At 40.2% G+C, this 15898-nt stretch overlaps 1 protein-coding gene across 1 annotated transcript in view; it reads left to right on the top strand.

Moving 5' to 3' along the window:
* The window catches only part of LOC111250147 (uncharacterized), a 135929-nt gene extending 125047 nt beyond the window's left edge, over window positions 1–10882 (top strand). Inside the window, exon 6 of the mRNA XM_086986818.1 lies at window positions 6604–10882. Coding sequence (XP_086842944.1) covers window positions 6604–6736 — 133 coding nt within the window. The 3' untranslated portion in view covers window positions 6737–10882. The remainder of the gene's footprint in view (window positions 1–6603) is intronic.
* Window positions 10883–15898: the final 5016 nt, after the last annotated feature.

Genomic DNA, 15898 nt, shown 5'->3' with positions numbered 1-15898 from the left:
CACTTCCGTAGACACGAAAAAGCAGCGTATCAGTATTTCGTAATACCTGAAGGTAACGTTCATAGGGGGTGAAGCTTGCTGCTAAAAGAACCTTTAAATTAAGGACAAAAACAAACAACTTGGTCACTTAAAATGGAACTTGTTTAGAATATCAACTAGGAAGACAGAGAGTTGATTTGTAAGTGTAAAAGTTTAGATTTTACTTTTGCGCTTAGCTAAAATTAAATCGTTGGCTTTTACAGGCGACGACAGGACGGTTGTGGGACTAATCATTCTCGTTATTTTTTATTTAAACACACAAATTAAATAAAAAAGTTCAGCTGTTATATGTTCATAATTTATTTGCACCGCTTACTCTCAGTGGATACGATGTGTCTACAAATGTTGCTATGTTATAAATTATATAAAAAAAAAACAATATTGTAATATCAAGTTCTGCGTTCGTAAGCGCGCCAAGTTTTATGATGGTAGATACATTCTAGTTTGCGGAAAACTTTTCCGCGATACAGAAAACATACAATACACAAATAAACATAATTACGCCCTTGGTGTAAATTGTCAAGTATATGCGATACATAAATAATAGATAAAAACAGACAGTTCTTTAATGAAAAGTAGTTCTAATGTACGGCAACAGCATGTAGACTCCAAACAATTTCCCACGTCGTCGTGGCCGCTCATTCCAACCTCTTAATATGGAGGTCCTTCTAACAGAGAGGTTTGGCCGCAAAAGGACGTCCCCCCTTGACAAGAGAACAATAGGCTAGTTTGGCGGAATTAGCTAACTGACCACTTATAGCAGCGCGAAGGTAACATCGGTACAACATCGAAAAGTGCAACAAAAGAGAACATTTCCTTAATTTCTTTGGAAGGAAGGTGGTTGCAACGGCTCTAGCTGGCCAAAAACGCATCGGTCTATATGTAGAGCGGGCCAATGGGGTTGCCTGTTCATGCGGATGGGGCTTTTCAAACTGTTGAAGAAAGAAAGAAAGAAAAACCTGTTCAAAGGTGAGCACGAGGCTGTCGCTTGCAACCAGCGAAAAACGCACCAGGATTGTTACGAAGAACAGTCACACGATTAACCTAGCGTACAAAATCGCTTCCGCTTTTATAACCAATATAGTGAAAACTGTCGATGTTGTCAGTGTTTTGTTACCTTCCGCAATACCTTAGCCAGGAGCACCTTTGAAACCCAGTTTAACCCAGCTACGTCCGTTTCGCACTTAAAAAAAGTCTGAAGGTCATCCGCTATTAACTACAAAAGGCTTACACTTCTCAGTTCACTTCCGGAGCCGAGCGTCACAGAACTCTTACTCTAGCGATTCTAATAAGTTAATCAAACGAGAAACTGCTGAACCTAATATATCACTCATTCCATCGCTGCCAACAAAATTAATGGGACTTGATTTACTTTGTCCTCGCCGTCCTTTGTACCGCCGCCGGTGTTATCGGGCATATTGCCAGAATGAAGGCACTAGCTTGGAGCTGCGCTCTACTGTTTGCATATTAAGGAATTTCTTACGTAACAGTAAGTAAATTTCTATGTAGGACCAACGTTGTGGTCGGTTTAGGGTGAAGTTAAAAGAAAAAAAAACAAAAATTACAATAGGTACAATACAATTGTTTGTATTCGGCCTGCGAGGGCCCTTGAATTTTCTTTTGAATGTCGTTGGCAAACAGAGCGCAAAATGATATACACTAAACATATAAATAACATAAAAAGAAAAAGGAAAAAACGTATAAAATAGATCACAAAACTACCAGCCACTAAAATAAATCAACGACAAACAATATTTTGTGTTATAATTTCACTATATGGCATATGAGAGCCCACATAATAGCTTCTTTGGGACATTAGTGCATACGTTATTGAACATCGACCTTTTTCCTCCCATGGGAATAAGCTTATATAAATACTACACGACTTTACTAGGTTAGACCAGACAGATTAACGGATAGTACGAACGCACTTCAGCTACTCCTGGCATAATTGTGCTTGTCTGTTTAATGTAATGGCTATCCTGACGCATCAACAGAGTTCGAAGATGATGTTTCCCGAATGATATGTTTGGTCATCAGCATCCAAAACACGCTAATGAAGAAAATGGCTTTCTTTCAGCCTGGTTCGATAATTATTCACTACCTGGCTAGTTAGGGTAGCGAAGACCATTAGGAATCGTTCGGCTGATCAGGTCAGCTGACATTTTGTTAAAGAGGTGCTTCGGTGTCCGTGGAAAGCATTCTGGAGAAATTCTACAAATGATGACGTACTGTGTAACGTGGTAATCCAATATAGTAAAGTTTACTTAAAGCGCTATTGAATGACTTTTATTCCTGAGCGGTTCACGCGCTCACGTTTCCAACACGTAGAAGAGCACTTTTTTTTTGTTTTATAATAGTGTAGTTGAGGCTACACACGTATAAGAAATAAGACAGTGCATCATGAAAGCCTTGCGAATACATATGTAGACAACAAGGGAAATCTTCTAGGTTTGAAGAGGTAGGGAATTTTAGTATGTAAGCAAACTGTCGACAATTGTACCGGAAACCGCTGATTGGACTCCCCTAGCAGAATGTTGCTAGCATTATAGAAAAAGGCTTAATAGAGTTATACGGTGTTCGAGGTTATTGTATGCACTTGTTGGTATATATTTTCTGGATCATTTAATAAGAAAACTCGTTCTTGGATCCGCGTTCTCAACGCGATCGTCGGTGACCTTTATAACCACCGTGCCTAGCCGATGGGTCATGGGCGGAACGACCCAGTCTTAAGTCAAATACTTCCTGGAAATGGTCGTAGAAAATGTGCTACTTTTGTGTAGTAATGCACTGGGTAGACGATCGTTACGCAAAAGGGTAAACGTGCCAAGGAGAAGTTCACATAACGCATTCAATGAAACAATTGTGTCTTTGTGAATGTACAAGAGTCAAACACTAGAACACGAAAATCAGCCAGAGGTTTGGAATCACTTAAAAGAGTGGGTGACACTGTTCCTACGAGCGAAGCATAGTGATACTGAGAGGTTGGTTTACCATAAATTTCATATTTTTAACTCTGCAAAAGTGTAATTGGTTTCACTGGCGGCGTACAGTGCATTACTAGCAATGAAGTAATTTATAAAAGTACGGGGGGTGTGACCGTTTAGAGAACTGTGGCCACATACTCGATCGTATTTAAAACACATGACTTAGAAAATCTACACAACCCAGCTAAGTATAGGAGCTAAATAAAATTATATACTTTTCTGTATTGACATAACCCACTTATAGCTATGAGACAATGTTTTCTTCATTGTGGAACCATGTGTCCTCGGAATGCCATTGTACAAATGGCAGCGTTCTAAACAATGAACGACAAATCGTTCGAACGATGCGAAGTTAACTACTAATACAATTTCAACCATTGACAAGTTCGAAGGGGCCATCAATATAACTGAAGGCGTCGAGACGTAATCTTTCGCCTCGTCTCTAAGGGTTAAAGATATTCGTAGCAAACAGGCGTGCAATACCAACGAACTGCAATGATCAGTCGATACCGGCACTCACAACAAGTAAACTTATTAATTCAGCTCGTTTGGAATGACTCATTTATATCCAGGTAACTTAATTACGTAAAGTAGATTTCGCAGCAGCAAAAAAAAAAAAAAAAAAAAAAAACGTTTTTTTGTGTGAATCTCGTACGTTACTATTTTGATGATATCTGATCAAATAATTATTCGGCTAAAGTGTTCGTTATTCTTCAAGTGCAGGCGCGATAGGAGGCCCGTTTGGCTGATTTCTTGCACCTTTGCTCATTCTTTTATTCCATCTCATTAAGAGATCATAACAATGGGATTCTTGCAGCTCACTTGCTAGAACTAAGTAATGACTTTTAGTTGTCTCAGCAGGGTAAATATAGGTGGCCTAGATAGCAGAAAATCTCGTAGAGTTAAGCTGTTGCAGCATTATGTATATTAGAGGAACATTAATGATATGAAGTGAAGATAAGCGGTAGTCTTGTGTTAATCAAGGTGCTTCCTGTCGTAAACATCGTCACCTGGGCTAGGCGCAACCTCATCTCACTTTCCCCGTCCGTGTTATAGACCTCAGTACGCCAGAACATGTTCTAGCTACGATCAAAGCTAAAATCAACGGCCAAAGGATGACTGTGCTGATTATCACACATATATCAGATATAAATTATATTGAATAACAATATAAAGCATCTGCCTATATTATACGCCTTTGCCGCGTACGCAACTGTCTACGTAACTAAATGCACAGGAAATATATCGAAAGAACAAAAGATCTTGATATTTACTTGCGTTTACAAAAATACAGGTGTTGAACATAAAGATGTTCCCTTAAAACTTAAAAATCTATATAAAAAATAAATATCTAATCATATATAGAACGAAAAGGTGTTGCTTATGGAGAGATGAAGATAAATGCGATAAAAATTGCATACGAGTGACTCCCACAAAATGCAGGACAACTATTCGAATAATACTTAGCGTTCGGTTACGCACTAAGACCAACTGATACAATTGCTTTTTGTACCTTGGTATTTTTTTGGGATCGTTTGTTTAGTCAGTGCCTTTGTCATTCTGGTTGGGCCAACTTCCAATTGAGTTCAACCGACGGATTCTGCCCTACTCGTCCATCTCTCTATTGCCTATGTAGTATGGTACGCACTACAGTGCATCTATAGTTCTGCGGCCTTCACTACCAAATTGCCTGCTGGCCTGCGCTCCTCGATACATTCGACTGTGGGCGAGGCAATGGACGACGTTCAGGAACGGCCACGCTGACGTCCCTGCTGCTGTGAGGCTCGAATACCCCCCCCCCCCCCCCCCGGAAGGCTCGTATATTTGAAACCCCCTTCCTTAGACTGCCAGCTTCACTCTCACCCGTCCCCCGCACTCTAGCCCGGCGTTTCTAGAAAGAAGCGGAGTGTGAGCTATGCTGTCAAAGTGTTCGAGAAGACAAATGATCCGACTGATCGCAGCTCAATTGCGTTGCTTTTCGAAGTTCTAAGCTGTTCGCTAAGCTGTTGCCCCATTATAGAGAATATTTTTCACTTTGACCTATCCTTTGCAGACATATCCGTCTCCCACACTCGAAACCTTTAAGAGTACTACTTCTAGGGGTTTGTTTATTTGATAGCTTTTACCGCTAAGCTAACATCGTCTAGAAGCTCAGCGTTTGCACGAGGCAGGCCACACAGCCGCGCTTGGCCGCGCTTGATGGCGGTCAAAAAGCCAACAGCTACCGGGTCGAATTACGAGTGCTGCCGATGCTGACGATGAAAAAGGGAAAATTGAATATTTCACGTTTCTATTTTTGCCGGACGAAGGCGATCCGTTTTACAAAACAGCCCTGCTAGAGATACAGAACCAATCCGTCAAGGACGGCTACAAAACGGCTGACCTACTGGGTGGCTGCTGCGGCTGCAGCTGCAGCGTTTGTAAAGAGCAGGATCTGTTGTGAGGAACGGCTCCTTTCCAACAGAGGCTATAAAAGCAACATTCTCTGTCATTTATACCGAAAAGAAAAAGTAGAAGACAAACAGCATCGAAATGCGACTAATTAGCAGAGTTTGGTTGGCTATCAGCTTTTCTTTCGGAGAGTTTGTGGCAAGACTAGTTGACGTGGCGCTCTTCAGATGACAACCAGTAGAGATAGTATTCGAGAAACCTCCTTTTTATGAGACATTTCTGCGCCATGTGCCGTCTGCTAAGCTTTCCTCTGCAGCGTAAGGAAATAAAGAAATAACAAATTCACACGTAGATCCTGCATGTACATGTATGTCGCCGAAACAGGCTACAGCAGCACCGCTGGGGTGGGCGAAGATTGAAGGGGTTGTGGCTGTGCCCGTCGTTGCAAAGTCATCCTAAACGCAAAGTACTAGATGGGAACGGCCATATTGCGTTATTACATACTTGGGATTAAATTGAATTGGTCGAATATCTTACATCCTGAGAGAGCGCTGACAGATATTTGCCATGCGACAGCGAGACTGGTAACTAAGCTATTCTACGCCGCATTTGCTATATCCTCGCAATACCACTGGGAACTAACGACAGCTACAACCGTACAACTAGATATATATAACAGAATTTACGAAAATTTCTCGCTGAAAAAAACCCATTTTGTATCGCATATTTAATGATATATAATATTGTCTCAATGTCTTATAAATAATAAGCACTTTTCAAATAAGCCATTACTGAATTCTAGTTGAAATTATAGCCTGGTCACGACCAAGTAAGAATGAGGACATTCACTTTACTGTATTATTCAATGGTGTATTTCTGCTTGTCTAAGGGTAGCTCAAGCAGACTGGATCTAGGTTGATGGCATTTCTACAATAACACCTTGTGAAAAGTGTAAGTCTCATTAAGATCAATTAAATATCGTAAGGGTGTTCAACGCCGATAGGTCAAAGCCTAATAGAAGTCTAATCTATCCACAGTTTGAGCATGCTTTTTTCGAGTCTTTATGGAAGCTTTCTCTTTTTTTTGTTTTTTTTTTTTTAACACCTGCATTTGCATTATTATCTCTTAATATGTGCTTGTTATACAAACGAACTGATCTGACTTTAATGTATCTGTTTTATTTCAGGGGTCAAAACACAAGGGAAACCGATAGGCAGTGTGTTAAGATTAAGACGTCGATAAGTAACGGTGGAATGGCGCGAAGGCAATCTGTCTTCGAGTTCAGGACATTTGCAAAAAGTGCATCAGATACACTCTAAGACATTCTTATAGTTATCGTAAAGGCCCAGGGGTGCGAACAGAAGAGCAGACCAAAAAAAAAAATACCATGCAATCTCTTAACTCGAAAGCCAGCAAACTTCGGGTGGCCTTTTTTGTAGTCAAAGCGACGAACAGCTCTTATCGATAGCTGCTCGCTTATCGTACCACAAGGACAGTTTCACGACGAGATAAGAGATCTGCCTTGTTTCTTCTGCGTAACATGCTAGTAATACTCATTCGTTTATAAGCGACGAAAGGCCGAATCGCACCGATACCACGTCTTCATGCCTGACGATATATATGTCCTTCCTGAATATTCGCTCGAGTTTTGTCCATTGTTCCAGATATCCAACGAGGGAGGTTCCTTTAGTGAGGAAGACTCACTTACCCATATACAGCGTATTACTTAATTAATCACACCAACCATCACTCAGAGGCATCTTCATAGAATTTACAAGAGGACCCTTAATAATACAGTTTCAGTATTCTTCGAACTTAGTTAACTTCGATCTCGAAGAAAAATGCGGTTCGCAGACCACCTTGCCAGGCTGGACGGCGATCGACATCACTGAAAAGTATAGACTATAGCAAATTATATAGATGGTTTTAAGCAGATGAAGAGGTAGCATTGAGCATGCAGGTTAGGACTCAAGGGGAAGAGTAACATGAATGGGGAAAATCGAAAGAATTTGTATTTGCAGTAGTCTAGGCTAGCAGAGTACATACGTTAAGTATTCGGGTAGCTGCATTCGGTAGTCAAATATATAGTATGACCCTTTTCTTGGTTGATCTGTATACTTTCCGTTTGTCATAGAGCGAAGAAGTTGAGTGGCATGATTCTCTACATCCATATTGAAGTAAACTATGTCAAATTTATTACACGACCAAGGGACACTGTAACTCGGCCTATTTACGCAGCTGAGTTCTAACCTTTTCGAACCAGACCTAGCCCTTATGAACTATTAATAGTTCTGAAAAATTTAAAGTTTGCTTTAGCCGAATGCTTGAGGTATACAAGTTTATCTTTTATACTAAATTTTTAAGCGGGAGCAAACCTCGCATACCCTCATTGCTTGGATCAACATGTTAATTATATCAATCCAATACAGCAGGGGCCCCGATTTACAAAGGGGGAGCGTAATTTCACCGCCAGAAATTTTTAAAACGTATCTCTTTTTAAAGAGGGCGTGACCAAGGGTACAACTGAAATTCGAGCAAATTTCAGGAGTATACACGCCAGTCGATTGGTACTGGCTGTATTGAACATTTATCGTTCATACGATTATCAGTGGGAAGTCAGTTAACCTAAGTGACCACCAATAATAGCTGCAACAACTACAGACAAACATTTTTTCATCTGTCTCTTTGTAATGTTAAACGTAGCTTGATTCGATCTTGACAAGTAGTAGAGGCAAGTGTTACCCATTTTTGGCATGATCGAGAACTAAATCATATTGGCATCGTCATGTTTTGCCTCGTACGTCCCACGGTTGCTAAATAGTTCGAACAGCATTGCTAAACGGTCGCCAGATAGTTACGAAGCTCGTCATCATCATCACGGGGCCTTTTTTCCGCTGATCGAGCATCAACTCAACCCCAGTGACCAATATGAGTTACTAAACAGACAACGTTCGTGCTCGAGTCCTTTGTGGGTCTCTACTCAGACTTTATCGACGGGTTGCTAAAAACTGTATCCGCTACTAATTAACACAACGACTAAACTCAACTGGTAGCAATTATCCGTTTTTTTACTCATCGTCCTATCTATTACCTCCACACTTCAATGCAGTGTCGCTGGAAGCCTTACAAAATCAATTTCATTTGTTGGACGAATGTTGTGTATCACGTTACGGGTAGTGCGTTTCGAGTAGCACTTGAGGACGTCACTATTTTTGCCGCGGCACTGTGTTATCCCACAGTAGCAGCGCTATTCGTCTCCGTCTCCGTCTCGAAGGGCATCCAAGGACACAAGAACGTCAACAAACGCTGCCGCATGTCGGCCATACTGTTGAATAAATAGGTAGTGCCATTTTCGCTCTTTGATCCACTGGCCAACAATGTTCGACTTCAAGGAGTCAACCTACTATATTATTCTCGACATTGCGGAAGAGGTGCTCTGTGTATGCACGTGACATGACTGAAAAGGCTAATCGCGTTCGATCGAACGCTCAGTCCCCATTTAACGATGGCTTTTGTAGTGTTCACTTTTTTTTCGGATGTATCCTTGTTGCGAGTCTAGCCCCACGAACGACGTGCGCCATCGAAACGAAGACGAACAAGCGAACTTTGATTCAAAACTGCCGGTGAGGTTGCGATGATCGGTCGTCGTAGGCAGGGACCAGGTGCCCTTCATTCAGACTTCAACTGAGGACAGCAGCTGTTAAAGCTAGCTGACGGCTAAGTAAGTTCTGCTAAATGATAAGCTCTTGATGACGTATGAAATAACAATGAGACCTCATCCATGTGTACGTGAAGAGGCTCTGCGTCAAGACGGAATGAAGAATCAAAGGAGCCGTTGAATCTGCGTGGGTAACGATTTGTAACGATTGCCTGTATAGATGCTATCGACTATAACCTGCATATAAAAGACGATTCGTAAGGCTGGATTACATTTGCGAATGATGATGATGATGATGATTCAGAAAAAAAACTTTTGTGTGTGTATGCAATTACTGCATTTTGTGTTTCAAGTGGTCGTGCCATGGACAAACACAAGCTTTATATATACAGGCTCATTATCTCTAATAAACTCGCGTCAAATCTGCAAACCTAAGAGGTCTATAACAGGATGGACCTCGATACCCGTATCGCTTTCGACGGTATAGCTCTGTATTCTGTCGATAATCTCGTGTACTGTGCATATATACAATAGATACGGTTCCGACGATCGTGCCATGACATTATTAAGTACATCTACTTTCTATAAAAACATTCAATAGAGTCACCACTAAGCCCGACGTTGCCCAAACAATTACGACATCTAGTACTTGTGCCTATTTGATTGAATATATACATAATTGATTTTTTCTTAATCTTCGAAACAACGTGTTGCATGAATATTTTATATAAATAATACAGACAAGTTATCATCTAGAATCGAACCCGTAACGTACTTTTATTTCCTAATTAGCTTAATCTAAACAGTATCCTATGATTCTAATGTATAAAAGTTATTTAATGCTTGTTACAGCTCATGGTGCCACTCGTTTTCAGAAATATAAGCGCTGTCGTTCAACCTATATTCTCGACGACATGAGAGAAACTTCAGAGATTATTTGTCATCAACGGATCCAGTATCCGATATGCCATACTTGTGTATTTTGTAAAATATTAATAGGTGCCGGAAAATATAGGGGCATATTGAATAACAGAGTCGTCGTCGTCGTCGTCGTCATCAATAAGCGAAAAATTCAAGGGTACTTCACCCATTTTTCGGGTCCCGCATGTGCACCTATTGTTGCTCGATAGCCAATTGATTGTAGATATATTAACTTACTTTGAGCTACTATAGTGTCTAAAACGAATCACAATTGCTTATCAGACTATAATATAAGAAAAAATCTCTCTTAACTATTACAGATTTTATAGAAATAGAATCGACCTATTTGACTAGCCACATAACCTGTTTAGTGAAGAGGCTGACTTCTGAATCTAGATGTTAGACATCTACGATCTGGCAAACGTACTTCAAACCGACGAAAGGTACCGGAAGGTATTTTGGTAGGCTATGCCCCAAATTCGGTGTTTCAGTGAGCTCCAGATGAGAACGGCAGCGTTTAACGATAAAATCACTGCGTAAATGGCGATAGAATATTACGGACATTCCGCTGAGGCTTAACCGATCATTTTAAGTGCATATTAAGATTGAAATCTAAACGAAGCCACTTCTATAGTAAACCTCGCAGGATGGCTATGTAATACTCTTAGATATTCGACTCAACTATGCTTTCTAAACGGATAAATTACAGCTCACTGCTGATAATGGACAAAAAAAAAAAAAAAAAAAAAGATCGATATTCCGGCTAATTGACAGCCTTAAGAAAACTGGAGAATTTAAGTACTGCGAAGGTTCCACCGCCATTAAACCTGTAATCATTATTAGAGTCAACAAAAACCACTTATTTAATAATTTCCCTAATTAAAAATTGTCATGTTATCTAGTGAAGCAGATAGTGCATGCATGGCATGATTAAATGTATGGCAGACTGTTAATGGTAAATGGTGACAACAAACGCAATTGACGCTATCTAGGGCTTGTTTATTGGTTGCTGAAAAACGTTTCAATGAGCTCTATTTTTTTATGTTGCTGAACTACAGGGGAAATCACCAATACAACAAACAGTTTCTTTCGCCACCCTATCTTCTTCGAACCACTTTAACATAGCATAGCACTATGTTAATCAGTCATCTTTGCGTCAATTCGTGTTTTATTAATCCTTTTTACTAGGAAAAGGTCTAATTTTGTCCTAAATTCCTTTAATATAGCAAACAATAAGAGCAGCGAGACCTAGTAGAGCCGATAGCGTCTATCTTCTCTCAGCTGAGGCACAGCTATAGAAACTAAGCGTGCGAAAGGGCAAAAAAACATCTACTTAGTATATATCGTAAAGAATAGACTTGGTGCTTAGAACCCCTCGTCAACTTCTTGACTACCGCCTTAGTCAACGTACCAAAACTCAATTGTTTCAAGAATCGCATGCGCTTATCACACAATAACTTAATGACTTGAATAATTGCATACACGCTCATCGAAACATTTGCTAGACGAGCGTTGGTAAGTTAAATATCATGTAATGGTGGACCGTTACATACCCGCTATTTTCCGCACTTTGTCGTCTGTCCAAATGCTTTTCAAAGATGTCAGCTAATTTAGAAAATGCAGGCCACTATAGCCGCGATCGAGACCTGTACAATCTCAAGATCAAGTCCGACGGTGACCTATGCAATATATAATACACTCCTAGTTACGTTGTTGGGGTCGAATGACGCTCGCAGCTTGTCTACGGAGCTTATTAGAGGTACTAAAATAGTGGCAGATAAAATGGCATGTAACTGGCAGAGAAGACCCCATTGCGAAGTCTTCTATAGCTGTGTTTAGCGTCCACATTGCAGCAGAAAAGGACTCAATCCATTGATGCCAGCTAAGCTAATATATCCTAAGGTCATTCAATACGAGATTACGAAATGTTCAACCAATGTTTTCCTGCGTTTCATCAACTTCTCTGCATTTCCTTCTGAAATTCCTGTACCCTTTCTCCACCTCATCTGATTTGGCCTCTTGGCTGTTATTTTTGTTCGTGTTACACATGTTGCTTCTTTTCGAAGCCGCGAGGACTTATGTGACCAATGAAGTCCCTGTCATCGACTTCAGATGGACTAGCCCCAGGGGAAATGCTTCTTATTTTTAGATCATTCGGTGAATTCTTGTTCCTTTTTTCTGTTTCTTGTTACTCCGCAGCTTGCTGCCTTCCACTATCTTTGCCTCCCTAACTCGTCCGTTACGGACACAGCAAGTACTGGTGTTAATGCTTATATCATCGTCTCGTTCTCCGGTTGTTTCTGCGTATGTATCAGCTTAGGGTTGTGCAGAATACACAGTCTTTTTACCCTTAGTATTTTTAGCATTTCTCGTAAATTATTTTTTCTTTTATTATATATATATATATATATATATATATATATATGCGTATGTACACGTATACCTCATATATATATATATATATATATATATATATATATATAAGGTAATATTCATGCTCGCGTTTTATTTACGAAATTCTACGACTCGATCGGTTATTTAGCGCAAAGGCTGAGCCGCTCCTTCACTGGCCGTCCCATCGTCTATGCCTCTCTTTCAACGCAAAACGATTAAATCACTACGAGATCAATTTTATTCGGAGATACGTGTCCTAATATATATGCCGTGTCCTATGTTTTTTGCTGCTCTTGGGAGCACTTGCTGAATCCGCTGTTCTGGCCGTGAGCTTCAACATTGTTCGTCTTCGAAATCATTAAAAAAAAGCCATAAAGAAAACTGTCACATTCTACACCTGTCGAAACTTGCCACAGGCCCTGCCCTTCTTTTTTCGGTCTGTATACCCTTATCCATGGCCGATGATGCCTGTTCTCAACAAGATAATCATCGTTAGCTGCGATTTTTCTCTTCGCATCGTACGAAACGCACTCTCTGTGTGTACGTGATACCTCTGGAACGATCGGGCCGTCTTCGATCCGGCGCTCAACTAATATTTTATGGTGGCTTTTGTTGTTTTTCGAATAACAGGTGTATCGCTTTCGCAATGCACCACTCCTCATCGAGGTCTGACCCAACGAATAGTGGTGGCTTTGGAATTACAGAGGCAAAACTAAAAAATAGATATGGTTCCTATCGTGACTATTTTGCAAAGCTACCCATGTTTTGCTCGATGTTATGGTTATTACCTACACAAGTTACCAATTACGGACTTTGGGCTCCAACTTACCTTAACCACAAGAGTCAATAGCTCACCTATCCCTAACAACGTATTCAGTGCTGGCGATGTCGATGCTATGCAATCTCTAAACAAGTTGTTTTAGATGTAGTTGTAACACAGTTTATGAAATGATAGGGTGACATGCTGTTAAATACGATTCCATAGGCTTATGGTGTTTGCTAGCAGATTTCGAAACCTATCAAACAACAACAACAACAACTGTCTATATATATTTTGTGCCTTAAAGGAATCAATGCTAAGTTAGGATATTCACCGAAACACATATTTCTTCCGCTGTGCTTACGATTTATGTCAGCTGAAGCCTGTTCCTTCGAACAGCTCAATAACTGCTGAAGGGCGAAGAGAAAGTAATTTCACAAACTTGCTGAAAGAAAATGAATACAATCAACATTGGCTCAACTTTGACTTGAGAACCAGCTGATCTTAAGGATAATGTGCGTATAAAAACGACGAACGCCGTGTAAACACGAGGCGATAACGGCGGTATTTATAAAACACCACCACAATAAGAAATTGAAACGAATTATTTAAATATATACACATAAATTACAGATGTCATTTAGGATGAAATTATTCTTCGAGCAATCCACTGACTAAACGAACTAAAGTAACTGCATAGGTATCTGAAAGTTTAATTTAAAACCGCTGGGCAGACTTGAAACAAAACGTGCTTGCTCTATTCTTTTTTTTTTACTCTGTGGACTAAAGTTGGATCAGGGAGTAGCTGCCTGGATTGCCGTCTGACAGAATGCCTACCGGTGGTAAAAAGCAAAAACATAGAGGTTATGCATATTTTATATATATATATATATATATATATATATATATATATAGGGAGTCTTTAATGAATGAGAATATTGTGTGGTGGTGTACAATTGTTCTGTTATGCTAATTCAAATGAATGAACTAAGCCGAGTTATGGGAGTACGAAGCTGTACACCACAGAAACCCCACGTTACAAGAACAAGCTAAGAATTAGTCAAAAAATAGACTAATATATCGCACCTATGTACACACTTTGCACTTAGTGAAGATATAAAAGAAATGGAAGAGGCTCGGTATATTCGAATTGAGTAAATTAATTACCTTTTTTACAATGATGAAACTCAGTAGTCAGTTATACATTATCTATTATCCAAGAACTTTTCATATGCAAATTCCAATTAGCACTAAGGGTATCGCGGCCATTAACGGTATGTAAACGAAGCCGCCAAGCAGACTCCTAACATTAGTGATTGCACTACAACGCCCCAAGATAAAAAAGCAAAACATCGTGATCCTGTGGCAATTTTGCGGGTTGGGAAGGGTTGCACCAACATAGACCCGGTCATCCCAAATGGTTGGTGATCTAACCAGTTAAATAAACCAAACCTAAATTGACAGAGTGATCATCATTGGTTAGCATCGGATGACGTAAACATGAATTCGAAGGGTAACGCACCTCTATGTTGATCAGTGAATTTTTCTACGAGAAAAATTATGAGTATCACGCGACATAAGTTAATCAATCTCGTTTCGGAGAAGAACAATGCAGTCTATGGTGACCTGTGTAGAAGAGACCTTCAATGGGACACATCAGCCAGGGATGGATCCGGGCCCAGCTACAAATTAGGATTGATTTAAAAATACGCAACCTTCAACGCGACCTTCGACACTGACGATTACACGTTTCGATTTCGAGGCCAGTTTAATTTATAGGGCTTCATTAGGTTGATGACAGCTTCGCACAGGATGTACGCGTCAGCGAGCAACACCGGACTGATTTTTTAATTTTTTTTTTGATATTTATGAAATTATTGTTATGGAGACGTTGCTTACATTTTATACGATATCTATCCTGGATACGGATCTCCAAATTGGAAACAAGATAATTATAGAGGTCGACTTAATGTTTTAGCCCCTACCATTCGAAGCCATGCAACGCTTTTTTCATGCGAGTGTATATAAAATATCTTCGCGAAGAAGAACTCAGCATGGCATGTCGCATTTCGTTACGCATCTGAAGAAACAGTCTCATATCAATAAATGCATTTACCGACAAAACTCTTCAAGGATATGAGCAAACCGTCGGAAATTTAGATACTCCGTCAGATGTACTTTTCTCTCGTTTATGAGAGATCTTTCGTCTCGTCGGCCTGCGATTAAGGTTCGGGGCAAAATAGCGTAAGGATCAACCCGGGTATGCATGTTACGTGGTCAATCAAATGGGACACCTTTGGTTATACATACAGTAACATCACAGTATTAATCTAAGCCATCTCGGAAGGCGGAGGGGAATGACAGTACCATCTTACCAAAGTGACGGTGACGCGACTGACGGGAACGTTTCTGCTGCGTATAATTGAAGCCGAGAGAACAATTTCTAGAGTGCGCTTTGGGCAACCGTTACGGACGGCCTATTCTATTGGCAGTGTGTGCTTAAAACAGCAGATGGTAGGTACGCATTGCTTAGTGTCAGCAGCCCTTATGTGATATATATACGAAAATCATTAGCTGCCATTACGCGAGAACTACCCAGAGTGAGCTAACAAAATAATAAAGAGGACTACCCTGGCCAGAAGGTCTCACCGACTTTTTAAGTTGATTAGTATCGAAGGTAGAGCTTTTTTTTTTGCAATCAAAATCGACGTCCCTGAAAAACATATCTACTACTGGAATCTTAAGTAT

Source organism: Varroa destructor, unplaced genomic scaffold, assembly GCF_002443255.2.
Source record: "Varroa destructor unplaced genomic scaffold, Vdes_3.0 BEIS01000004.1, whole genome shotgun sequence".
Classification (NCBI taxonomy): domain Eukaryota; kingdom Metazoa; phylum Arthropoda; class Arachnida; order Mesostigmata; family Varroidae; genus Varroa; species Varroa destructor.
This window is presented reverse-complemented; position numbering and strand designations above follow the sequence as displayed.